This window comes from Furipterus horrens, unplaced genomic scaffold (assembly GCF_987537825.1).
Source record: "Furipterus horrens unplaced genomic scaffold, mFurHor1.1.pri manual_scaffold_4, whole genome shotgun sequence".
In the NCBI taxonomy this organism is placed as follows: Eukaryota; Metazoa; Chordata; class Mammalia; order Chiroptera; family Furipteridae; genus Furipterus; species Furipterus horrens.
In genome coordinates, this window is record NW_028327174.1 from 167746170 (window position 1) to 167772146 (window position 25977).

Sequence of the window (25977 nt, forward strand, 5' to 3'; positions counted from 1 at the left end):
CTGCCACACTGGCCAAGATGACCTGGCTGTGCCACAGGACCGACTACCATGTGTTCATTCTTTTCTCCCACTAGCCATCTGCCCAGGTCACAGGACAAATGTTTCTGAGACATGGTTTCACGTAGGCACCTCCTAGAATTAAAATTACTTCAGGGATGCCTATGCATAGTTGAAGGAAACACCCCAAAGGCCAAAGAAAGCCTGTTTTATTTAATGTACAATGCAGAAAATATTTGTAGTTCCTTGGACGATTGCATGGCTATAAAAATTACACTTTATGGTACAATTCTTAATGGTTTGAAGGGAAATAAACAGTATAAATGAAATACAGCTCATACTATGAAAATGTAAACCACATAAATCAAAATCATAAAACAATTATTTAATACTCAGAGGCCTACTTCATATATACATATGCAATTTCTTACACACATATACAATAAAAGCCCACACAAAAAAATCACTCTGAAGCTGATCACAGTACAAATATGAAAATAAATCTTCATCTTTAACTTCAATTTTATCTTCAGCAAGAGGGATGTGTGACTTGAGTTTATGCAAATTACATTCTGTATTAAATAATCAAATGTCACATATGTCATACAAAGCAGCAAGTGGAAAAAATAAATTATGAAAATGCATGAGACTAAAAGTTAACAGTAAAAAATGTCTCCTTATCCAACATTCTTTTCTATGATGAAATTAAAATATTTTCCAATGTGTCAGGATACATAAAAAAAGAGCATGGCATAATTGTGATTTTAAAGGTCTCAAAGGCAAAATTCAGACAAGATGAGTTACTTGCATAGAACTATGCAAATGTCTCAAATTAACCTAAGTTAAAAACATGAAATACAATCTTGTGCCACCCGTAAGAACAGACCAAAAACTCGCCGGTGGTCCCATAAGATCATAATAGATTATAAGCAAAAAGTTTGTTCACAAGGTTGAAAGTAAAGGCTGGACCAACATGGATGTTGCATTTACTGCTCTGAGTGGTTTAAACAGAGGGGGAGGCTCAGCACGCTGTCCACCCGCCTGTGCACACGGCATGCCCGCTGCTGCGCACTCAACTTCTCGCCTCTGCCTCTCCCTTCCCTCCCAGGCCAGCAGTCTAGGCCTCCTAGCATCTCTCTCTCCCTCCCTCTCCCCCATCTCCATTATTTCTCCTCTCAAGGTTTCTCTCTCCAGCTCTCTTTCGATCTCTACTGTCCCTGTCTTTCTTTCCTCTCTGCCTCCTTCCCTCCTTCCTCCTGATGTCTGTTCTCCCTCTGACAGCACCTCCCTCCACAGCCTCCGCGCTCCTGGCCCCCCAACTCATGCACACAGGCACACCCACTTTCTCTTTTACACTGTACTTTTATTGTACCTTTTCTCTTCAGATGCACAAATGTTTTACCGTTGTGTTACAACTGCCTACAGTATTCAGTACAGTAACATGCTGCACAGGATTGTTGTCTAGGAACAATAGGCTGCACCATGTGACCTGGGTGTGGGGTGGGCTTCGGCATGCAGGTTTGTGTGAGTGCACTCTGTGATGTTTGCACAACCAAACTGCCTAACGAAGCACTTCTCTGAACGTATCTCACTCCTTAAGCAGTGTATGACTATATCTTTGTTCTTAATGAAAATACCTTAAATTTGAGAACACCTTCATGAAATTGAAAGTTGGTAATAATCACAATGTGCTAGCAATGCAGCTGAAAGAGCTTTAAGTAAATTTTCTTCAAACAAGAGTGCTACCCAGCACTGTAAGGCTCTACTTCGGATTTTGTTGCCAAAATATTTATCCATATTGGAGATGTTAAAGATGACTGCTTTGTCTATCAAAAGTGTCCGTGTAATCTAATCAATGTGGATGTGCTGGCCATACAATTCAGAAGCAAAGACCCAGGTAATACTTCTGTATCAAAGGTTTACTCACAGGCACAGACGGTTAAGAGTAACAGGGACACTTGGGTGGGAAAGAAAGGCAACAGAATAATTTGTAGTAACACGGTTTTGTGCAACAGCACCAAAACCCAAACATGAGCCCCATGTGACATACATGTCAGGTCCATTCTAACTGGGCTCCACAGATGCCACCTAGGCAGGCAGCAGTGGCAGATTTCCATCTCACTATAACCCCAAATAACTACCACTCCCTCCCCTGCTCAGTTTGACAGTTCCCCACAAGCAAGGCATTCTTTTTAATCGAAAACAATTTTTTTTCTGGGACCAAAAACCATGGTGGAGGAAACAGGAATCCATGGTGGAGTTGTGATGGATAAATCCAATCTTCCAAGGGAAAAAACTAGATGTTGTCCGTAGAGAGAAAGCAAGCTTTCAAAGGGTAAATGATGCCATGGCTACTTATAATCTGTGTGTGATGTACCTTGTCAACTTTCATTAAAATCAAAATGAAGCTTAGGGAATTTAAGGTTTGATCACACAAATCATAAAGAGGAGAAACGCTACAATGAATTGTTTTAATTCAATAAAGGAATGTTTTTTAGCTTACATTAAAAAAAAGCGATTATTTGTTTTTTCAGCAGACCTATATGAACAGTTTAGACCTATATGAACAGTTCAGCTCTCTGGTTGGTAATAACTTATTCGGTTCAGGCCACTGAAAAACAAAAAACAAAAACCAGGCATTGATGACCCACCCCAGGGTCAGGTATTGACCCCTTTGGCTCTTAGAGACATTTCAATGGGGGAAGTGTGGGAGGTATTGAAGGTTCTAGAAGGAGAGCAAGACCAACCAGGTCCTGGGTGAGGATGAGTCACTAGGCACATTAATCAAAGGGTTCTGGCTCCTTTCCTAACCACACCTCCCCTTTTAAAGAGATAATTTTCCAAAAACCATGCATAACACTTTTCTCTTTGTTCATTATTTAAGGAAGTGAATGCAGGCAGGCAGGGAGCCAAGGGACTTGCATTATATTGGAGATCATGCTTTTAAACCCTTGGAAGGTTTGAAATAAGCATGCATACAGATTTTCACTTGGCAAAAAATGTTAAATAGTTCTAAGGACTAATGTAATTTTTAATGAGATATAATTCACATACCATAAAATTCACCCTTTTAAAGTATACAATTCAGTGGCTTTTAGTGTGTTCACGAAGTTGTGCAACCATTAATTCCACAATATAATTCCAGAACATTCTCCTCATCCCCAAAGGATGTCACATACCTATTAGCAGTCACTCACTCTCAGTTCCTCCCTCTCCCCAGCCCCTGGCAGCCACTCGCGGGCTTTGTACTTTCAATAGTATGTGGTTTTGTATGTTTTTATTAAAATTTTTAAAATTGAATTTAAACCATGGACTTTTTAAGTATTCTGCGATTATAAAATATCATTTTTATATAGAACTATTTTGTCACAAAAATGTTTTCTTTATGCATAGAAAAATAGACTTTTCTCTCTCCACTGAAGCCTGAAAATTAACATTTTTCTCAGTTAAATTCTGTTGTTTCGTAAGTGAGAAAAATCAATACTCTAATATTTTAAAACTACAAATAACCAGTCCTTATTAATCAAGAGCTACCACACTCTCCTTCCCACTGCCAAACAAAAAAAAAAGTGCACAGAATGTGAGTGAGAGCCAAAACCAGCAAGGACATGTCCCAGACCACAAGCCCAGTTAACAGCAAAGCTAGGATGATAACCCCTTTTTACCAGTACTCTAGTACTGACTGTTTTCACGAAACGTGGTCATAGGTTATGTCAGCTGCCACATGCATCTAATTATGACCGACAGTTTCTTCTACAGCTTTGATCTGAGCATGTGGTTTTTTAGCACTAAAAATAGTTACCAGTTATCATTAAGACTCTGTAAAGACAAAACAAGTAGATTTAACCAGGGAACCCAACGTGTTCATGGAAACAGCAAAGAAGAGCCAAAGTTCCGGAGGGACCGAGAACACAGTTCAGATTTCCCACACTGTAACTCTCCATGTGACCGTGTCCACCCGTCGGCTGCACAACAAGTCCCGCAGACTCTGCACTCCAGGAACGAAGGCTTCATAAGCCAAGGTGCTTTGGGTTTAACCCTTGCAACAGTTCTTCATATGCGGTGACTGTCTGGAACTGCTTCCTGTCAGGTTGGTAATGGATTTGCTGTCATCCTCATCAGTTCTTTTTTTCACTTCCCTGGAGAGAGGGGGCAGGGGTAGAGGTAGAGGTCAAAGCAGGGGAAGAAATAGAGGTGATTCCTGAGGTACAAAACTAAACCACAACAGCGCTGTAAAAATAATAACAGCACTGCAGAGCACACGCTGTGTGCCATCCAGACATTGCTCTAAATGCTTTACATAGGTGTGGACTTATTTAATCCTCACAAAACCATATGAATGTGTGGTGTGTATTTTACATTTTATATACGAGGAGTTCCCTTAGGTCAGACCACTGGAGAAGCGGCAGAGCTGGGATTCAAACCACACAGTCTTACTCCAGCACCTGCAGTCTGAGCACCAGACCACAGATTCACACATGCACAGACTCACACATGCATGCACAGGCACAAACACGTGTGTATGCATGCATGCAGGGCACAGGTGCATGCACACATGTACACACACATACAGACTCCTCTTGTTTTCTCCTGTGATTCCACATGCTGTATAGTCTGCCACACACACAGCCTACTTCCTAACACCGCGGAACCTGGTTCACATCCCCAGCTGATACTCACTTACATTAACAAAAGCAGTGATAACTTTATAACCATTCTTTAATTACACATGATCATGGTGGTAACAATGGATGGTTAAAATCCATTAAAAAATCTTCCTTTTGCGTATTCCTAAATTTCTTCTAAAATTAACTGTTAGAGACAACCCTGAAAAAAGGTCTCCACAACCTTATAAAAGCCCCCTAGGGAAGTGTCTTTCCAAGTGTAGCCACTGGATAGATACTTGTAAGACATGCAGATCCTTCAGTCCCACCTTAGATAGGGCGAATGATAATCTCCATGGGTGAGGTGCCTGTGATAATTAGTCCCCAAGACATCCCCAAACAATTCTGCCCTTCCCTGCCAGTGCCTGGCACTGCCCCACTGCCCCTCTGCCCCGGTCAGGACTGGTTGTGACTGCGTAGATCCATGGGATGCCAAGGAAGTGGTGTGTTGTGCCTTCCAAGCCGGTGGTAACAAGGCCTGGCCACTTGGCGCTGCTGTTTAAGAAGTCCAGGATTCCTCAATGCAGCGAGGCCAACAGAGGAGCCCTGGGGGAGGAGCGGACACAGGAGGAGCGCCCTAGTGACAGACATCACTCCTGATAGCCTGGTGGCCACCTGACTGCAAACGCAGGTGACACCCAAGTGAGAGCAGCTAAGGAACCTGCCAACTGAGATCCTGCCAATTCTGATAATTAAAAAAAAATAAAGGTGGTTATGGTGTCAGGTAACTAAGTTTGGGGGCGCTTTATTACAGAGTAGTAGATAACTAAAATAGTTTGTTAATTGCAGCAGATACTGGGAATTAATGCCCAGCAAAGCAATGCTGTTCAATGGAAATACAATGGAATCCACACATGTAATTTTAAATTTTTAGTAGCCATACTTAAAAAAATGCAAAGAGAAACAGGTGAAATTAAATTTGTTATGTATTTTATTTAACTCAGTAGGACACAGATATTATTAATTCAGCATGTTATCCCTGAAAATTTAATGAGGTACTTTATAATCTTTATAACATCTTCAAACCCCAGTATTTATTTAATACATAGAGCATATGTGAATGTGAATTAGCCACACTTCAGGTGACTGGCGGCTACCAAATTGGTCAGCACAGGTCTAGAACGCGCCAACTTTTGAAAACCACTACACTGTAAGAAGAAAAAAGAAGAGAAACTAATTCTTGCAGAAGGCCAACTAGTAAATGCTGTGCTATACGTTTTCTTATTTAGTACATACCACACACATAGAGACACGCACCCTGACAGGGGACAGGGGAGCATTATTATCCTCACTTCACAGAGGAGGTAACAAAGACTCAGGAAAAGGAGGAAGATCTACAATTCAACCCCTATCACCCCGTAAGACTCATTTCAGACTTCGGACCTCCAGAACTGTAAGAGAATAAATTTTTGTTGCTTAAATCACTAGGTTAGTAGAAATTTGTTACAGTGACAGTAGAAAACTAATACAACTTCCAAATGCGATCATCCGGTCATTTGATAAACATCCAAGTTATGCCAAGCTCTGGGATCCTCAATTAGCGAACTCGGAGAGACAGCCAGAGGTCTACATAAATCATTACCTGCTACACATATGCACAGTGTTCTGCAGGAACACAAAGGATGCACCGCAGGGTGCTGGGTGCAGGGAATGAAGGCTTCCTGAAGATGGAGCTTGCTGGAGACTCTGACATCAGAGCGACCTCTTGACAGAATAGGAATTCACCTTCAGTTAATGAGGAAAGGACATTCAGGGGCAAGGAACAGCATGTACAAAGGCAAAGAGGAATAAAAGAGCTTGGCCATGACTGCAAACAAAGTTTGCTGTGTCTACAGATTATCATTCATTTGGGAAGCAAAATAAGACATATAATCAGAAAGGTAGGTGAGGTAAGACTATGAGAAACGAAGCCACTTCTAAAGAACTCAGACTCTACACTGTAGGTAGGACAGCTGTGTTGCAGCTGAAAGAAAGTATTAATTGGACTTTTATTTATAAATATTACCCTGAGTGCAGGGTGGAGAATGAACTGACGTCGAAGAAATGCTGAGGCAGAATCTTAGATGCCTCCTGCACTAAACCCAGGTACGGAATTCCCAGGCAGGAAATCTTTAGGCCTGAGGCAGATAGATAGACAGACAGACAGACAGACAGACAGATAGATAGATAGAATGGATATGAATGAACAAATGAATGAATGAAAATATGGACAGTTTACAGAAAAGTCAACAAGACCCCAGAACCCACGACAGATAGATGATAAAGGAAGAGAGAAAGGTGTCAAGATTGACTCCAGGTTATTATTTTTAATTATAATTTTGGTAGTTTCCTGAGAATGAGGAATGATTTTAAAGAAAATCTAACACATTAGGATTGTGATAATTTGGGTCAGTCATGCTTATGGAATTTCCAGTTGTTGGGTGGGAGTATGGTTATGGAATTTTAAAAAGAGGTGGAGGTTAAAAACACAGAAGCTGGAAGTCACTGGCTAGAGATAGTTCTAGAAACCATGGGGATGGAAAGCATTAGGCAGAGAGAGACACAGTAAAGACAAAGAGAGTGAAGAATGGAATCCTAAAATTATCAACATTTAAATGGCAAACCAGTGATGTAGTTTAGTCACAAAAAGTCCCAACTTTGCCACTTAGTAGCTGTGTCATTGTGTCTAATTCTCAATTTTCTCATCTGTACAATGGGTACAATAGTCATAGCATCCTCACAAGAAAATTCACATCTCTCCTTTCTGGGAGGTCCAATGGCCTCTATCATGTACATACCATATGGCTGCCTGGTCATACAGGGTTTTCCCCCCACCCCTAATGTTAAATTGTACAGCCTGTCTTTTTCCCTTGACATCTCTGTTGAACCACGTACAGAACCTTCTCATGCCGAGTGCTTGTAATAAAACAGACATTACTGAACCTGAAAACAAACCATAGGGGAGGAAAATAGGCACCCCACATTGTTCATCGGACCTTCAGTTTCTTTAAGTCACCAAAAGTAAAGGCATGTCTCACTTCAAGGAAATTAGAGAGATTATGATTCCAAACATCTAAAATAAGTTTAAGGCTGGGAAAATTAAATTACCTCACCAAAAACTACCATATGCTTAACAACCACATTTTAAATGACTCGGTCTCGGAAACACATTTACGCCTAATGGGCTCAGCAACTGCGCTGCTGATACATCAGCCTGAGCAGGCCACTGATTAACGAGATGCCTGTGGTGTTTGAATATATTGAAAAACTTCTAAAGCCTGTGGTTCTGTTAATGGCAAATTTACTTATCAATGGACAACGGTTGTGTGGATGTCCTACCAGGACTACAGGGAAATTGTGAAACTGAATTTCTAAGAGAAACTTTTCCTGGGATTGAGAAGTTTTCTAAGAAAAGGTAGAGTAGTTCATGATGTCAGCCAAACATTTTTGGCCTCCTTTCAAAAACGAATCCCTCAGACAGTGCAATTCCATAAACCCATCTAGTACAGGCTCTATAACATGACATGGCATAAAAGGGACTGTGCTGGGAATGGTCTTATGAGATCTAAATCAAGAACTTCCATGCTTTGCATTCTAAATAACGTTCTAAAGGCTGCAAAACTTTTTAAGTGTTCGTTTAACCTGTGGAGACTATACCATTTCTACTTGAGACTTAGGTGCTTTGACAAGCAAACCTGAAGGCAAAGTAAATGCTTTGCTTTATAACCCAATTAAAGCCTTGACATTCTTTCTTCATAAGTTTCCTATTTAACACATCAGTAATTACTGAACCAGAGACCTCAAACCAGGCTATAGTGTGACAACAGCAACAGAATAAACTCCTTGATCAGGAATTCACAAGAGGTGCCCTCATTATCGAGATGCCTGTGTGTATCGGCGCTTTAAGTAAACCCAACCTGCTGTGGAAGCTACACCATAAACAGAACTGCAGGAGCAAACGGGGACAGATGGCTTACAGCCTCTCCCATCTTTATGACATGATAAAGAAAATCGATTCTGCACTCTGGGTGTGACCACAGCAATTTGGAGTCATTTAACTTTAATATGACCCTATGAGGCAAGTCAGCATTAAATAGTGATTATATTAGTCAGGGGAATATAGGCTGTTGTATATAGAATCATAGACTAGCAAAACTAGAAAGGGCCTGAGAGATCATTTTCTTCAGCCCCCTCCCTTATTTTGCAGATTAGAGATGCCTACAGGAAGACAGGGACTTGTTCAAGAGCCACAGCTATTCACGGGTAGATTTAAGGCTGAACTTTGAGTCTCTGACGCCACAATCCTCCAACGTGCTGGGCAGCAGCCAACGGCCATGCAGAGCCCGCTTAGCAGCACCCCTTCCTGCTTGGAGAGAGTAGCCACTACGCCCACACTGCCTAAGGCTACGGTAGCCCTGAGCACCTAGCTGGCCAGCTTTGTGCCCAACCATGCTCTGAAGACCTGCAGGTACTTCCCACACTCATCTGCCTCACTGGGCACAGCATCTCCACCCAGGGATTCCCAAGTACATTTGAATGAAACACAATACAACCACCCAAAGAAAAGGAACACACCTACCAACACAGCAATTTTTCCATCTTTAGTTCATATCATTGAATATGCCCCTCCCCCTTTACTGAATGTATCCTGTTTGAGCAAAATGGCTGTGCACCCAAAGGCATATGGGATTCATTATTCCACCTAATTTATGAAGGTTTTATTTTGGCTCATGACAAATGTGGTATTAGCCCATGACTCTCCTACTAACCACAAGCAAAAAACACATAATTCACTTGAATTTATATATGTAAATGTTTGTTTGCCCTTTTTCTACCTGTTCTAGGTCATACTCAAAGTTAGCACTATTTTTGCTTTAAACAAAAATGGTTTCCAGATTTCCAGTGTGGTGGGAGCAGGCGACTCTCTCTCTTGGATTGATATCAAAGGAGATAATGTTCAAAGACTCTGAGTTCGAGCTCAAGGCATCTTCCAAGCCCAGGCCCAAACTCATTCTCAGCCGGCCATGTAAGGTCCCGGGGTCTGTTTCCTGGTTCTCTCAGGCCAGTTGCTCAGGGTCTCAGTCCAAGCCTTCTAGTAATAGAATTCTATTCTAGGAAGCACTATAAACATCAAGTCATGAATAGAAAAGCAGAATTTAAAACACTGCAAAGTATTTTAATGGTCAATGTATACTAGCAGAAGAGGGCGAATATCAGACTGAAGTTAACATTCTTGAAAACCTCACAAGTGATCAGGAAAAGCACTATGTCCTTAAAATTACATTTTTGCTTTGTCAGCAATTAAAGATCATCAGCCTGGATTCTGTCCTCACATATTTTGATTTCTTATATTTTCTTGTATATTTATTCCTTTAGACCAGTAAAGAATCATCTTTTTAGTAGTGGCAGAAAACTAGGCAGAAGAAATAATTATAACAGACAATGCTGTTATTTCTCAAGAGTACTCTAAGAATAAAAACACACATTTATACCCAAGTTACTCAAGAATGCAATATTTTATTCTAATATACATCATAAAATGTTATTTATTATTAACACCATTGCCTTAGCTTAATAATTACCTGTAATAAATTTAACAAAGTACTTCCAACTGACATGATATACAATTTGCTTTACTGTGGCTTTCTTTCCTCTAACTGGAAAATATCATAATAGTTATATTCATAATAGTCTTTTGTGTTTAAAATCTGGTTCCTGGAAATGATTCATACAAGTCAACTATTAGCTTTGTGGTGACATTCTGCAGAAATGTCAATGACACCTCAGATGCACCTGTTTTGTTTGGCAGTAAAGGTATTTTGCCAGTGTTCACAGTGAACGTAGAGTATTACCGGTTTTTATAAAATCTATGTTTCTCTAACTACTACTGACAGATGAGACAGTGTTTTCCACTGTATAGTTATGTTATGGTGGAGAAGTTTGACATGGGCACAAACTAAATGGAAATTCAATCCTACATCCAGTTTTCAAAATAAGAAACAAAACCTTACCGGGCAAGATGGAGAACAGCTTCCACTATATTTGAACCATCTTTGGCACTTGTTTCACAGAATAAAGCTCCATAGGTCTGTAGAAAAGAATATATATATATATATATACACTATTAAACAAAGACTTTGTTTAAGTTTCCTAAAATTTTAGCTTGTAAGTCAATAAATAAAATAAAAAATATTTTCCTGTTAAGTATGCTAAGAACGACTAGTAGCTAAGAAACTGGGTTCAGAGTTTCAGTAATTAAAAAGCATTGCTATTCCAGAAAGAGTTCCTAGTTGGGGTAGCTGGTAGTTTGTAGTTTACATTAAAAAAAAAACCCACAATACAAAAGTCCACGCTTTAATGTGCTTATTTCCTGTAGTTACACACATGCTACCAATGTTGCTATCAAATCATTTAAGAGAAACAGAAATGATAGCTTAAAGTAACCACTCAGTAATTTAAAGTCCATCAAAAGTATGTTTCCTTTTGGCCAACAGCTAACACACTATCACTTCCTATCAGGATTCAGCAGCCTGTATATTGCTAAAACCAACGGACATTTTCTAGTCCTCCATTAATCAACTTTCCAGTGGTTATGTGAATGATCATTGATTATATCAGTCTCCTGCTTCAAACCTTTCAATGCTTCCCGTTCTACTTCAAGTAATGTTCAAGTGCTTTACTATGCCCAACAAGACCTAGCTTGTATGTGGCCCCAGCCAACCTCACAGCTTTACCTGCCACCATGATCTCTCACTCACAACGCTCCCTCTACTTCCCCAATGCCCCAATTCCCTCTCATCTCAGGATCTTTGCACCTGCTGCTCCCATTACCTAGGTTATCCTCTATCCTCATCGACCCTCTTCTCCAGACTACCTACCTTTAGGATCTTAGGTAATCCTCCCTATTAGGTCTCCCTATTATAAAACCTCATAGCCATCTGTATTTTTCCTGCATAGCTCTCACCACAATTGTAACTGATGAAGTTATTGTGTGTCTTTGTCTAACAAGGTGGAAACAACTTTCCTTAGGCAAAAAGAATTGTGTATGCTGTGGTCTGGGTGTGGGTCTCACAGTCCTGGGTGGGATAAGAGGGGGGAGTGATGGCCGCTCTGCAGCAGGGAGAGAGAAAAACCAAATAGTGGGGAAAACTTCACCATGGGACCTTTGCCCACAAGCCCCCAAATCCACAGAAAAACCTATACAAACTCACAAAATGAATGGATTTCTAGTAGAAACAGGTAGTGCTGCTGCTGAGTTCTGTAGCCACAAAGTTATGGGGTGAAACAGAGAATGCCTCTGAGGATACAGGAGGGTGTAAGCGATGAGATGCATAAGCGAGCAAGCCTTGGAATCTGAGAAACTGTGGGGAGGGAATAGAACTGTCATGTGGACAGGATGTGAGAGCTCTAAAGCAGCATGTGGGACAGTCATACATGTGATCATGCATGTAATGTCCATCTCCCCCAGATAGTGAACTATAGGAGGACAAAGACTGTGTTTTGTTCTCTCTCTAGTCATCTTTGCTCTATACATAATGGAGTGTTTGTCACATGGTGGAAATAATTAAATATGTGTTGAATGAATCCCTTCTGGGTTCACGGCCTCATTTTGATGTTTATAATATTTGGTTCACAGTTCTAAAATTTAAAATAAGAAAGACCTCCCAACTCAGAATAGTGAAATTCAAACTTCTTTTAAAGTTCACATGGATATGCTACAAAGAAGGCCTTTCATGATGCTGATGACATACAACAATGACAGCAATGTCACATCAGACTGTTATGGTATGAACTTCTTATCTGACCCAAGGTGCATCTGATTCCTTGTAGGGTAGAACGAGTCATAAAAGGGCCATGTAGCATTTTGACACAGTAATAATGACGGGAGGATAAACATTGCGCACAGTCATCATTTGGACAGGGGTGAGCTCCATCCTCTACACAAATGCAAACCAAAAATAAGTTTAGACTATTCCAACTAAACACAAATGTTACAGAAAAAAAAAAATAATAAGTCTTCCTATTCTTTTCCAACCAGGCGATACATTGCACCATCTTCTGCCCCTTGGCAGAGTAACTCTGGAATCAAACCCATCTTTTCAAAATAGGACACTCATTCTTTTCCTTTACCTGGATTCCAGGACGAGAGAAGGATTCCAGGAACTGGGTGAGAGTGAGGGGGAAGACGTGATAACTCTTGGCTCCTCTTTGCCAACAGTATTCAATGGGAGGAAAGGATCAAGTGACCGATCTACATCTATGAGGGATTTAATCCTTGGTGCAATTACTTATATTCATCAAGTGGGGGGAAGACCCATCACACAGTGTGCAGGTTTGTCCAAGGACCTCTTAAGCAAAGGTAGACAAACGTGAAAGACCGCTTCCTATCTGGGCCTGCTGTCGCTCTTACCATGGCCAGTTTTTCTCCAAAGTATCCCGGGACACATTTTTGTCCCTCTGCAGCAGCAGTGTCACGAAGATCAGCTTTGTTCCCCACCAACATGATGGGAATACTCTCACTGGTTGCATCCTGTCACGAGGAAAAGAAAAATGTGTGCGTACATCAAACACTGGACAAGTTACAACGGTGCCCACAGCAGCCACCGTGTCCAAACGCCCTGTGTGCCGCATGACATACCGATTAAACCTCAAAATCTCTAAAATGGGCCTAGGCCAGGGTCTAAATTGCCTGCATTCCCCTTCCCACTATATATACAAACCAACATAAACTCGAGAAGCATGACCTGAGAATTACATTTAACTGGAGTGCCCACATCATTTTCTACAACTTTCACTCTGAACAACAGTGATCACAAGTCAACTTCATTATCCCACGTACAAAACACAGAAGTAATCCCTCAGCTATAATAAGACCAAAATTGAGTCTGAAAGTTCCACACTTGCCGCTCTCTGGTTTAAAACAAAAGCTAAGCAAGAAGGCCCTAAAAGTCAACACTTTTCTTATGAGGCCTCAATTATCACTCTACTCAAATAACAGTTTCTCAGGAAAATGCTTCCAAAACAGCATATGCCAACTGTCACACTGCCCCGCATTCTCAGCAGAGCTGGGTTGAAACGTAAGATGCAAGAGGTAGAACTGAGTTTGAGACCCCACGCCTCCCACCTCCGGGCCACTCACTGGCTGTGTGAAATCAGGCAAGTCTTCTCTAGCTTTTGACTCCACATCCCCATGTGGAAAATGAAGGGGTTAGTAAGAAGAGGCCCATCCCACCTCAGCAGGCTATGATGAGAATAAGAGAATATAACCTGTCTAATCCGGAAAAATGGGTTTCTAGATCCTAAACAAGAGAAACAGCGGACCCGGTTAAGGCAGGTGGAAATGGCTTTTTCCAAAGCTCATTCAGTTGGGTGCCATACCCGGGATAGGATCAAGAAATGAGCCTTAGGAGCCATGAACTTATATTTGACTTCCCTTCTTTTCAGACTCCTTTCCTCTAACTGAAGGCACCAGAGTGTGACCAGAGCAGAGGGGAGAGGGAATAAAAGGCCCTCTTCAAACCTCCCCCACCCACCCCTTAATGTGTTAATTATTGTGTTCTTTGGCATTCAGCTCAGGATCTAAGGGACCTCATTTAGAAGCCATTAACCAAATATGCACTTAAGTAAGTCAAGACTCCCAGCGTCTAAATGACTTCCCAAAGTCACACAGGTAAATATCTCCAAGCCTTGACTCAAATATCACCTTCTTGTGAGGCCACCCTGATTACACTGATGAAAACTGCAGCCCGCGACCTTCACCCTGCCTTCTTTTTGTTACTATAACATTTATCACTCTCCACCATTCTATTTATTGTATTTATTTATGCTTGTTTCTTGTTATATCTCCCTCGCTAAAGTACATGCTCCAAGAGGATAGGGCTCTTTGATTCATTAACAGATCTATCCTGAGCACTCAAACAGCACCCACACAGAGGAGGCACCCAATATTTCTGGATGTGTAAATCAGGATGAGATCTCACATCTCAAGTGTCTCCCTTCAACTTTACCCAAACAATCAATCAATAAACTATTCATCTGCCCTGGCTGGTGTGGCTCAGTGGATTGAACACTGGCCTGCAAACCAAAGGTCTGCAGGTCCGATTCCCAGTCAGAGCACGTGCCTGGGTTGTGGGCCAGGTTCCCAGTTGGGGGCATACTACAGGCAACCGCACATTGATGTTTCTCTCCCTCTCTTTCTCCCACCTTTCCCCTCCCTCTAAAAATAAATAAATAAAACCTTTTTAAAAATAAATTATTCATGACAGGTAAGTAAATAAATGATCATAATTTTATTTTACCCATGATTTTATTACAAGATTTTGTAACCTAGTGATTTTCAATCAAAGTATATTAATTATTAATTCAGAGGGTCCATTCCCCACTGACAGTCTACTTCTCAATCCTCTGGCCTATCCAGACAATAACACAATTAGTTTCTACCCATATTTACAGTGGCCATAGAAACTGTCCCTACAGAATCTCCTCAAAATGGAAAGGATGAGCCATGCAAAGGTTCATTGCACCCAATATTTTTCTGAGATGAAAGTTAAATGCCAAATGGTCTCTAATTTTTTCACTATAACAAATTCAATAATTCATCTTGAATACCGTTTTCTTACTTCTAATAGGTGCCACGAAGCTGAAAAGGTCACTTGCCCCAGACAGGTCTCCTCACAAATTGTGGTAGTGGGCACCCGACACATGCTACAGCTGCTCACTAAGGGCTCTTTCAACACTGTGACGACCTTGCCTTTAAGGTTTCCTTCTCTTGAGCATAATCCAAAGAGTTAAAATGAAAACTATTTCCAACAGTTTCAACAATAAAATGTTTTGCTGTACTTTTAACTACCCATGTGCATGAGTTAGGTGGGATTATCCATTATTCTCTGGGCTCATTGCTCTATCCCAGGGAGCTCCAGTGCTCCCTGTAGTAGATGCCGCTCCTTCATGCACGGACTGTACCTTGGAATTCCTTTCTTATCCTCCAAAGCTTCTCATAATCTGCTGCTCACTCTGATGCTTTATCAAGGGAGCAACAATATTGAATCAGGAGGTCCAATTCTAGCCCCCATTCAACCCTAAGTTCTAAGTAACTATACGCCAATGTCATATACTTTCTATGCCTCAGGTTTATCACAATAAGTGAAAATAACATGATGTTTCTTCCTTTCTCAGATATGTTACAGAGAGGAAAATAATGTGGAAAATTTTATGAAAAAAATATTATGTAAATGCCAACACACTTTCACTGTATTTATAATTTTAAGTCATGATATTTCAGTAAGACAAAATGCACATTTACTTATCATTGTCTACGTTTTATTGCCAATTACAATGTCACTCTTCACATAACTTCTTCAGTAAGGATGAGAACACTAATTCTGTTTTCTTACAGGCTATGAAACAGGCCCAAGTGAAGAATCTAGAAGCAAACTTGAGATCCGATGTAAAAAGTTCTCTGTTTAGGAACCTTGTACTTAATGCCTGTTAAAAATTATAGATGATAGACCTACTTGAAAAATTGTATTAGCCTAGTGTTTCAGTTTTTTTCCCCTCGAGAGAGTATGCTGAACCACAGCTTGAACTGTAGTTTTAAGTTGATTAATAGGTGCTGGCAGCACACTAACTGTGGTCAAATCATTCCTTACATTTAAACATGATTTATCATGAAACCAAAAAATATGAAAGCTCCTCAGATGAAAAACACCATCTCATTTGATCAAAAAAAAAAAAAAGAAAGAAACCCACAGATAGTTACCACACATATTTAAAATACCAATTAGTTTTTCAGTAGTTACCTTGGGATTTATAAAGATCCAAATCACTCCCAGAATAAGGGTGAGAACACAGTTGCTATGGAATGTGGGCCTTGCATGTGCTCATGCCAGGTAGTATTTCACCTGTACCTCTAGTGCATGTGGAAGCCCCTGCACACCTGCAACCATGCTATACACCCGCAACCATGCTATACACCCAGCCACACCAGCCTCATGTGAGAGCTGCTGCTTCTCAGGCTACCTGCATTTCCACCTGCTCTCAGCGGGGCTCTGATTTTATCTGTAAGAAAATCCAGAAGTTTTATCCCCAGAAGCTCCCTTCAGTCATGGCCTTGGCCTTGTGGGAATCTGCCCAGCTACTGAGAGAGGGACCAGTACTGCTGAGTGCCACTGGGAACTCTGCCTCTAACATCCTGTTCTTTGTGACAGCTTAGATCAATGGATTTTCATCATGTACCCTTCGACGAAGAAGAGAAGGAGCGTTTTCCAAGATGGAGTATCTTAGGCATAATACCTGAGTTCTGGGAATCCAGGTCTGGTTTTAGCAAAGCCCCCACAGTAACTGCTGGTGTCAGGGACTGCCTAACCTCCAATAAATCTGCTGCCCCCACAGTAACTGCTGACACCAGTGAAGGCCTGTGTCTTTCAGAGATATCTTAGCCCACTGGCAAGGTCTGTGTCCTTCAAAGACACCATAGCCTGCCAGCAAGAACTTAGTAACTTGTCTGTTTGAGTAAGCCTCTCTGTTCCCAGGGCCAACTCCCCCAAAGCCATCAACAGAGAGTCACTTCAATTCCCTTCCCCCTTCCCCCTTTAAAAACCCCTGTCTTTCTTTGTTTGCTACTGACACCTTCCTACCTTCCTGCCTTCCTGGTCCCAGCCCGCTTGTGCAGCTGGCCAAATAAATCTTTCAGACTCATGGCCTGTTCTGCCATTTCTCCTCTCACTCTCGCCGGACCTAACAGCGTAGAGCTCCCCCATGTAATTTTCTGCTTCTCTCTTTTGATTTCTTACCTCAATCATATCTACCCATTCTCGTACATTAAGGAAGCTTTTCTCACATGTAACATCATACAGCAGCAAAACACCATCTGCTCTTCTGAAGTAGGACTTGGCAATACTTCTGAATCTAGAAAAGAGAAAGGAACTTAAGTCCCGGTTCTAACCAGTCCGTTCGGTGCTGCTTCATTCATCTCTTTTATGCTCACTTTTTTCTCTTTTCAAATAAGCTCCAACTGAGAAAAATCTGACTGCAACATATCACTGTGAAACAGCCATCTCTGAGGCCCAGGACAAGCCAGTGAAAGGTCACAGGGTGAGAATCTGGGCTACTGATTTTAAAAAGCCAATCATTTTCTCTACCAAACAATCCTAAGAATGTCTAAAAAAAACCCCAAAACATAATCAGGACAAGGCTGAGAGTGTAATTGTTGAGAATTCCAGCCTTGGCAAAGACCTACCAAAACCCACAGTGGGATACAGAGAAGGGTGGAAGGAGGTGCACTTAGAGAAGAGATTATCTTCTGGCTGTTAGTAGAACTAACAATGTGGACCATGACAGTGTACCAGAAGCTTCACGTACACGGGGTGAGGGATTCACTAGGGAAAGAGCACACCGTAAAATATATGTCTTAATCTAAACCAAGTGCAATATTTTATATTGTCTTACATAGGGCCATGCCAGCCGCAGGTGTGTTTTAAATGTTGAAACTCTCAGTCTGCTAGAGAATATGAGCTCCACGTTGGTAGGTAGTTGTATCCTATTGAAAAGATTTACTAATGAATCTTAGTAGCCTGAAAGGTGCCTGGTACAGAGGTAGGCACCCCATATGTGTTGAACAATTAGATGAATTCTGCTCCCAATGACTTAGACAATATTAAAAACTATGCTTTATGCTTAATTCATCAGCAATAAATGCAAGGTTAGGTACTGTCACCAGGTGGGAGTCTGCCACTTCGTTTGTGCCTCTGCCTTTGAACCAACGGGAGCTGACAGGTTCCGTTCCCCACCTTTTACTGTGCCCCGATTAGTAGCTTCTCACACTGTCACTACACTGAGAGCTGTGGTCTCACCTAAATTCTTGTTAGGAAAGAGCACTTTTCCAACTGAACATGAGCTCAGTGGAAGTTTAAGATCCTCTCCTCACACAACTGATAGATAGGTGAAGGAGGTAAAAAGTGGGAAAAAGGGAGTATTCTTGAAATTGTAATGTACCACATAACTATATAGTATATTACAATTATATAATTATTAGCATAGAACACACCAAGTGTGCCACAAAGCTTGTCTGTGCAAGCTGAAGCAGAGCCCAAAGCTTTATAGAAAGCACTTGCCTCTCCTGACCGGCCGTATCCCAGAGTTGCAAAACTGTTCGCTCTCCATCGACAATGAGAGTTTTCATCTGAAAATCAACTCCTGAAAAGGAATGTAGGAGAACATGGAGAACAGGGTGTAAATAATTCCACTGGTTTTTACTTTCAAGCTCTCTTTAGATGAGACAGAAGCCAATAAGCCAAAGAGCCCAGTGAGGTAAAGAAAAATGAACATGACTTTCACATACTAATTATAAGCCATGCCACACAAGGACATGCAGATGCACTGTCTGCAGGCTGGCTAACTTGCGGAAGGATTTAGTTTACGGACAAAGGGAAAATCTATGTTCTATTTGCCCATGTAATTAGGTGAACTCAGGTATGTGTGTGTGTGTGCACATTACATAAGTGTGTGTGTGTATGTATATATGCATGTATATGTGTGCATGTATATATGTATATGATATGTATGTATGTCATGTTCTCTATAACTGAACTAGATACTATAGCCATTTTATGAATCAAATTGAAGTGAACTTCCAGCTCTGTTATCTTCAACAGTCTAACAATGAACCATAAATTTACAAAGAGTATAATCCATCTTTTTAAAAAACTTTCTGGTTATCTAGATAAGAACACTTTAGATAAAGAAGAAAAATAAGTGACAATTTACATATCTCCAACTCCTTTTACTGATTACTGTGCAAATTTGGGAAATCAGGACACTATTTCTTTCCTTGTTTCAGAGAGGTATTCCACTGTAAAGGAAGGTGGGAGCATACATCTAGCCGAGTTTGACCACAGTGACAAACTAGCCATCAATAACGTCACTTTACCAACACCAAACAACATCTTATAAGAAAAGCTTTCCCTGGCCACCCTATGTAAAAATACACCTTGCCCTAAACCTCATATTTTTATATTTGTTTTTCATCCATTTCTTTCCTTTGGGTTGGAAGCTCCTTCAGGGTTAGGATGTAGTCCACTCTCTTCATTTTGTCTCCTTAGCGCCTACAGCAGCATCTGGCTCACAGTAGGACTCAGGAAATGTTTACGGAATAAATGAAGAACATCTCAGGCTCTGAACTTAGTATGGTTCATCTGACTGGCTAAGTAGATACCTCTGTCCTTCCTCAGACTTCCTTTCCTAAAGTTGGGCCTTATCCTAAACAGAAGAGGACCATTCAATAGACAAGGACACACACACGCACCTATATATATATGTATACAGAGAGAGAGAGAGAGAGAGAGAGAGAGAGAGAGAGAGACTGATCTGTGCATCTGTGTATATGATCCCCAAAGAAAATAAAATCAAGCTAAAGAAGGTCATTTCCACGTTAATATCTGAAAAAGAAACCATACCCAGGGTGGCACTTGTATTTCCTCGAAATTCATTCTTGCAAAGTCTCATGAGGAAACTAGACTTGCCCACAGCTGCGTCGCCAGCAAGCACAATCTTGTAAGCCTTCTGTGAGCTGGACGGTTTATCATCCATCATGTCTGTCTAGGGGGAAAATGCCACAGTGGGTGACAAAGGGAGTGCCAGTTCTCTTCCTAAAAGTTATACGATACAGGAAATTATTTGTGTTCATGAATACCTGGGGTGAAAGTGCCAAGATGGGCTTTCTTGAAAAGCCACCAATGCTGCCTTCACTAACAGACCCCTCGGGCTTCCAGTCTAAGACAGAAGCCATACCTTCTGACCCATACGTCTCTTCATCCTTTATATCAGGAACCTGTTTTTTAAAAAAAGTTAGCTATTAAAAAAAACAAAGTCTCTCATTACACATACACATCATAGACTGAAGAGAAGAAAAACATACAGTTGAATCTACAGTCAATGCTGTTATGAAATAGAGCGGCCCCAAACGGCAATCTATGAGAATTTCTCCTTGATTTGGTGGAGGAAATAAAAACATTCTGCCTATGTTTCATAGTTATAACCTTGAAAATGGATTCCCATGACAGATCAAAGTCAAACAGGGTGAGAGATCTCTAGAAAGATAAGGCCTAGGCAAGCAGTGATTTCTGGGGCTTACGTCTGCGTCTGAAGCATCCCCTGCAAAGCACTCCGGTGCACCACGCGACCTCCGAAATGCCTTCTGGTGCCTGTATTCCACCTCCGAGTCGTACTCATTGGAATCTCTCAGGGTGGACAAGCCGCTGTCGAAGCAGCTCTCGGGCAGGCTGTCAACCTCACAATTTGTCCTCTGCATAGGGTCACAGAGGGCCAACGAGTCACAGTCCTCATCCACATAGGAGGAGCGGGAGGACCTGGGAGAGAGGAGAAGACTGCTTCACCCGAGGGCTCGCAGTGCTCACACGGGCAAGAGTGGGTCAGAGTGGACTCAAGAAGACCGGCATTCTCACTTTTGCCAAGAGCCACAATGTAATCGTGGTGAAGCATCAGGGGAAATAAAATGTTCAAAGCCATATCAGTTCATTCTCTGCAATAAGTAAGATAAAGACACTCAAACATTTTCTAAATGAAGCTATTTTTTTAAATCACTGTTATTTCCTGATACAAAAGTTCCCAGAATCTAAATGAAAAAAATAAAATATAGGACATGTGAACCTTTTCAATCATATGTGATCAGACCACATTTTGAACAGTGTATCCGTTGCTGGATAGCATCTCTGCTTAAAAGGGATGCTGAGAACTTGGCTGGGAAAGGCAACCTTGGTGATGTGAGACTCGAAACCCTCAGATATGAGAAATGACTCAGTGTCCTCAGCTTAAGTCTTAATGGTTTCTCTCTTTAAATAATCAAAGGGCTGACACATGAAGAAGAATACATTCTCTCAGGCTGCCCAAGACAAAATAAGGGTCAACTGTTAACCTTTTCTGGGAGACATATTTTTAACAAAATGACGAGCAATTAGAAATATGTGCTCTTGGATTGGTTTCACAGGTGAGATGGGTTTTCTGACATTAAGTGTTGACACACAGTCTGGAAAGACCCCTATAGGAGGCGTTTCATAGATAAAAGGCTAGAACTTCTGACTTCTATCGATATTTCCTTCTGGGAAACTCAAACAGGAGAATCTGAAGAAACTGTCTATTTCCCTATTTACTTTTGCTTTCCTATTTATTTTCCTAAGAACCCAAGTTTATATTAAAATAAAAACAATGGCTACAATTCCTAACTACATACCAGGCACAGTCCTAGCTATTCGACACACATGATCTCATCCGAAGCAGGGCACATGGGTCTCCAGACATGAGAAAACATTAAGAGATGGATATGCTTAGAAAAGATAGGGTGATCTTAAGATAAATAAGCATAAGTCATATAAACCTGAGATAACAAAATATTTTGGTGCCTTTAGCAAATGTTTGAAATGAAGTAAAACGGTGATTTAATCACTATACTTTGTCTAACTATGTTGCTCAGTTATGAGATCTTTTTCCTGGGACAGGAACTTCATACCAAATCTCAAACTATCTAGATAGCTAAGGGCGTGTGTGTGTGACATGTGTGTCACATTCTTTTCCTCTTTAATCATTTGTGCTGCTCTCCTGAAACTGATGTTAGGTTAACCTTTAAGGAACCTAAAAAAGCCATTCTCGTTATAACACAGTACAAACTACTTCAGCTCATTATTGGTCAGAACTTTATTTTTTTAACCCATCTGTATCTTTGATAAGGAATGAAAAAGAAGTAAAATCCTGAATTAAGAAATCACCTACATGAATATCTAAACTCTAAATTAAAAATATAGGTACAGATCAGACTTTTCCAAGCTCAACTTATATACATCCTATTTTAAAAGTAAACTGTTCTTACCCAACCAAAGAATATTTTTATTACAATTAAATATGTAAAAATATAACACAAATTGTATTTTTGTTAGCGTTCTTAGAAAAACACAAAACTAAAACAAACATACAAGTTAAAATCCAATAAGTAATAAAATTAAACTTATAATATGCTTTTAAGTTTTTATAGCATCAAAAAGAAAATAAAATGTTAACTTTTCATAACATACTAATGACTTGCCCAGAAGGAACATCGGTCAGACCACAGTGTCCCTCTAGTTACCATTCAAGGTGATGAGTACATGTGTGATATGTTCCTATCACTCTGAGCCACTGGGGTGTGATGACTTTGTCCCTTAGAATCTACTGTCTAGGAGCTCTTAGTCCAGTTATTTATGAGCCTTATTCATTGTGTCTACTGTTTTCAAAAATAAATCATGATAAAATTTCTGGAATAGTTTTCAGTTATGTATCTTTTTCCCTTATGTGCTTAAAAAATGACCTCAGGTATCAGTCCAGAACAATGGCATCATGTCCGCACATTCTTAAAAGTAATCTCTATCTCCCAATAACAGAGCAGCCAGCTGCCTATAAATCAGTACACCATTAAGAAATTTAATTCACAAATCCATGGGCAATAAAAACATTTGATACGTGGACAGAATTTTCTTAAAATTGATCACCAATCACTTTGGTTACAGATCTTCCTAAAAGGGAACCTTCCCATTTTGTTATCACTAGGATGCTAAGTACATTATTCTTTAGCCCAAAGGTTCCCAGATGAAAAGGGAATGAACATGAACTTGAAAGTTGCATCAAAAATGGAGATGAAAACCTGTAGTTTGTGCATTCACTTCTCCTTTTTTTTTTTCATTTTGTTTCAATTTCTTTTTTTTTTATTGTTGTTTTAGTACAGTTGTCCCAATTTCCCCCCATTGCTCTCCACTGCCCTGCCCCCATTCCCATTCACGTCTACTTTCAAACTTCGACATACTCCAAAAGTAACACGGGATATATGTGTATGTTCACACATGTGTGCACACATATAATCTTTCAGTTTTTATTGCTAGATCTCAAGTTACAGTAGGGCCAATAGTTCATTACATTTAACTAAAAATAGAGCTAAATTGTCACTTCTGGTGAGCCTCTGGGACCCCTTTAGTACAGTAGCTTACAAACATTTACCAGCCATATTGCTGTTCATTTTGAATGTTTCCTTTCCCTTGAACAGAGCTGAGCTGTTAAACATTGGCCAAGAGTCTCAACATCATATACCATAACATCGACTGGTTTCCCTGAAACTCCACTTACTGACTCCACTTCTATGAAACAAAACATGATGAGGAGTGAGGTAAAGGTGGACATACATACAACCAAGTCATAATAACATCTTAGGGAAATCACGTTGGCCTTTCTGCAACATTTTTACTTTAATCTTTACATATTTCATGTTTCAAAAATTGAAAGTAAGAGTAGAAGTAGAAATTAGTGCCTAAAGTATATTCTGCAAGTTTAATTTATCTCTAAGGAAAGTTAACTTTCCTTTCAACTTTAATCCAGAATTCAAACAAAACGTAAGTGACATACCTGTCATAGCCCAGAGGTTGAGGAGAATGACCATTAAATTTGGGACTGCTCCTAGAAATTGTATTCCCTGGTGATATATTATTTATGCGCTGTAATACATAAGTAATGGTTTGTTACTCCATGTAAACATTTTATTTATATACATATGTTATTTAAGTTGTGGCACACTAGTAAACATCTAATATAATTAAAAGTTTGGTGTCCTACATAAGCAAACGTGAGCACAGATATCAAAGGGGAAAATGCAACAATCACATATGGTACTTTCTCCACATCGTGTCCTAAGTCTAAACCTTCCCACGTAAGCCACAAAGGGGCACCCAGTTGCCTAGACCTGCCAAGACCATGCAGTACTAAATCCTAGTGTTTTGCTTCCTGTCAAACCATCATTTGGCTTTAGTGAGTGACCCTTCCATATCCAAAGCTGTGGCACTAGGACCGCAAAGGTGAAGCTGACCCCAAAAGTGTGAGAAGAGGCTTTCTGGCATACACAGTCTAGGGCAGGTCCTAAAAATTCTAAATGGGGCTTAGCTGGTTTTTGTAGGAGGGTTTAAAATCCAGTCTGATCATCTCACTATCAAAAAGAATACTCAAAATGCGTGTAAACACATTCCTCAGCCAGCAGCACCCTCTTCCTCCTCTCACTTGGGCAATACTTCATTTGTGCCTCCATGGAACTGCCCACTCCTTCTGCTGTTACTGCTACCTGGGCACTTACTCCTTAACTGCCTGCTACACTATACGCTCTGCCGGGACCCCGGTCACACCTTTCATATGCCTTTCTCTGGTTTCCTAGACCATCTAACGAAGAACTGGTTAACCTCTAGGCATTGTTTCCTCACAGAGGAAGCGTCTTTTTTTTTTTTAATTGGAAAAATGTTGCCCCTTTTATTATATGGATTGTAAGTTCTTCCCTAATTAAATACAAGATTTTCATCAAAACACTCTGCCACAAGACAGCACAGCAGGCACTGGAAAGTTCCACGGCATACCAAGGACCTGCCGAACTTGCTGTAAGTGCTTTCGAGGGCACTCCGCAGGCCGTCGTTGCTGTCATGCAGTTTCCGGTTGGCCGTCCTACAGCGGAAGTAAGTGAAAGAGAGAAATCGATACGGAGAAGTATTAGTGGGGGTGAAGGTCAGCACTTACTTCTCAGGCTGTGATGTTCAGAACATGGAATTACCACCTCTCGTACCTTTCTACCTCTTCCCCTCACACCTCACAAACTGAGATCATAATTCATTACCAGATGTACAATTTAATGGATGCACTGCCTCTCTTGAAAGATCTCAAGGCATTTTTAGGAAGGTATTAGCTGTTCTGTGGAACTGCTCTTCCCTTTGGTAGCTCCACGGTCTGAACAGGTTTCATGCAGGTCTCTGCTCCCTGAATGCCTGGACCGGGCCGGCGCTGCAAGCTAGTCTCTATCCCCCTGCCCACGGCTGGACGTGGTGTGCTACCCCACACTTTCTCCCGGCTACTCCCATTCTCACTCCTGGCCTGGTGGTGTGCCACCAGGCACTGCCATGTACCTGCTAAAGACTCCCATGTTGACTAAGGGTTCAAATCCCAACTCAGGTACATCCTTTCCACATGACTGACAGGAGTTATTTAACCTGGCAACGCCTCAGCAGCCTTTCCTATGAAATAAGGATAATAACAGAACCTCTGCCCCAGAGAGTGGCTAATTTTTCCTTATGAAGGTTTACTCATTATTCAGCCCTCAGCTCATTCAGTGCTTCCACTGGGAACACTTCTGGAACCTTCCTGGTTAGGCCAAAGTTCTCTACCGTATGCCCTTGAGGGACACATCCCTTCCCTTTGACTTACCTCTCTCATTCGAATTTTATATTTCTATAATTATTGATCAGTTTCTGTCTTCTCCCTAGACTAGCACCAT

General features: G+C 40.8%; 1 protein-coding gene across 2 annotated transcripts in view; it reads right to left on the bottom strand.

Annotated features, from left to right (window-relative positions):
• Window positions 1–2997: 2997 nt before the first annotated feature.
• RASEF (RAS and EF-hand domain containing) overlaps window positions 2998–25977 on the bottom strand; it is a 60572-nt gene continuing 37592 nt past the window's right edge. Inside the window, exons 8-17 of one of the 2 annotated variants that reach the window (XM_090274208.1) lie at window positions 25070–25154; window positions 24078–24166; window positions 20770–21004; window positions 20329–20466; window positions 20093–20234; window positions 18752–18833; window positions 17432–17546; window positions 13051–13170; window positions 10652–10728; window positions 2998–4136 (exon numbers count right to left, since the gene is read on the bottom strand). In XM_090274208.1, coding sequence (XP_090130334.1) covers window positions 4031–4136; window positions 10652–10728; window positions 13051–13170; window positions 17432–17546; window positions 18752–18833; window positions 20093–20234; window positions 20329–20466; window positions 20770–21004; window positions 24078–24166; window positions 25070–25154 — 1189 coding nt within the window. In that variant the 3' untranslated portion in view covers window positions 2998–4030. Of the gene's footprint in view, window positions 4137–8372; window positions 9762–10651; window positions 10729–13050; window positions 13171–17431; window positions 17547–18751; window positions 18834–20092; window positions 20235–20328; window positions 20467–20769; window positions 21005–24077; window positions 24167–25069; window positions 25155–25977 lie in introns of those variants that run through there. The other variant, XM_090274207.1, reaches the window with a different exon arrangement.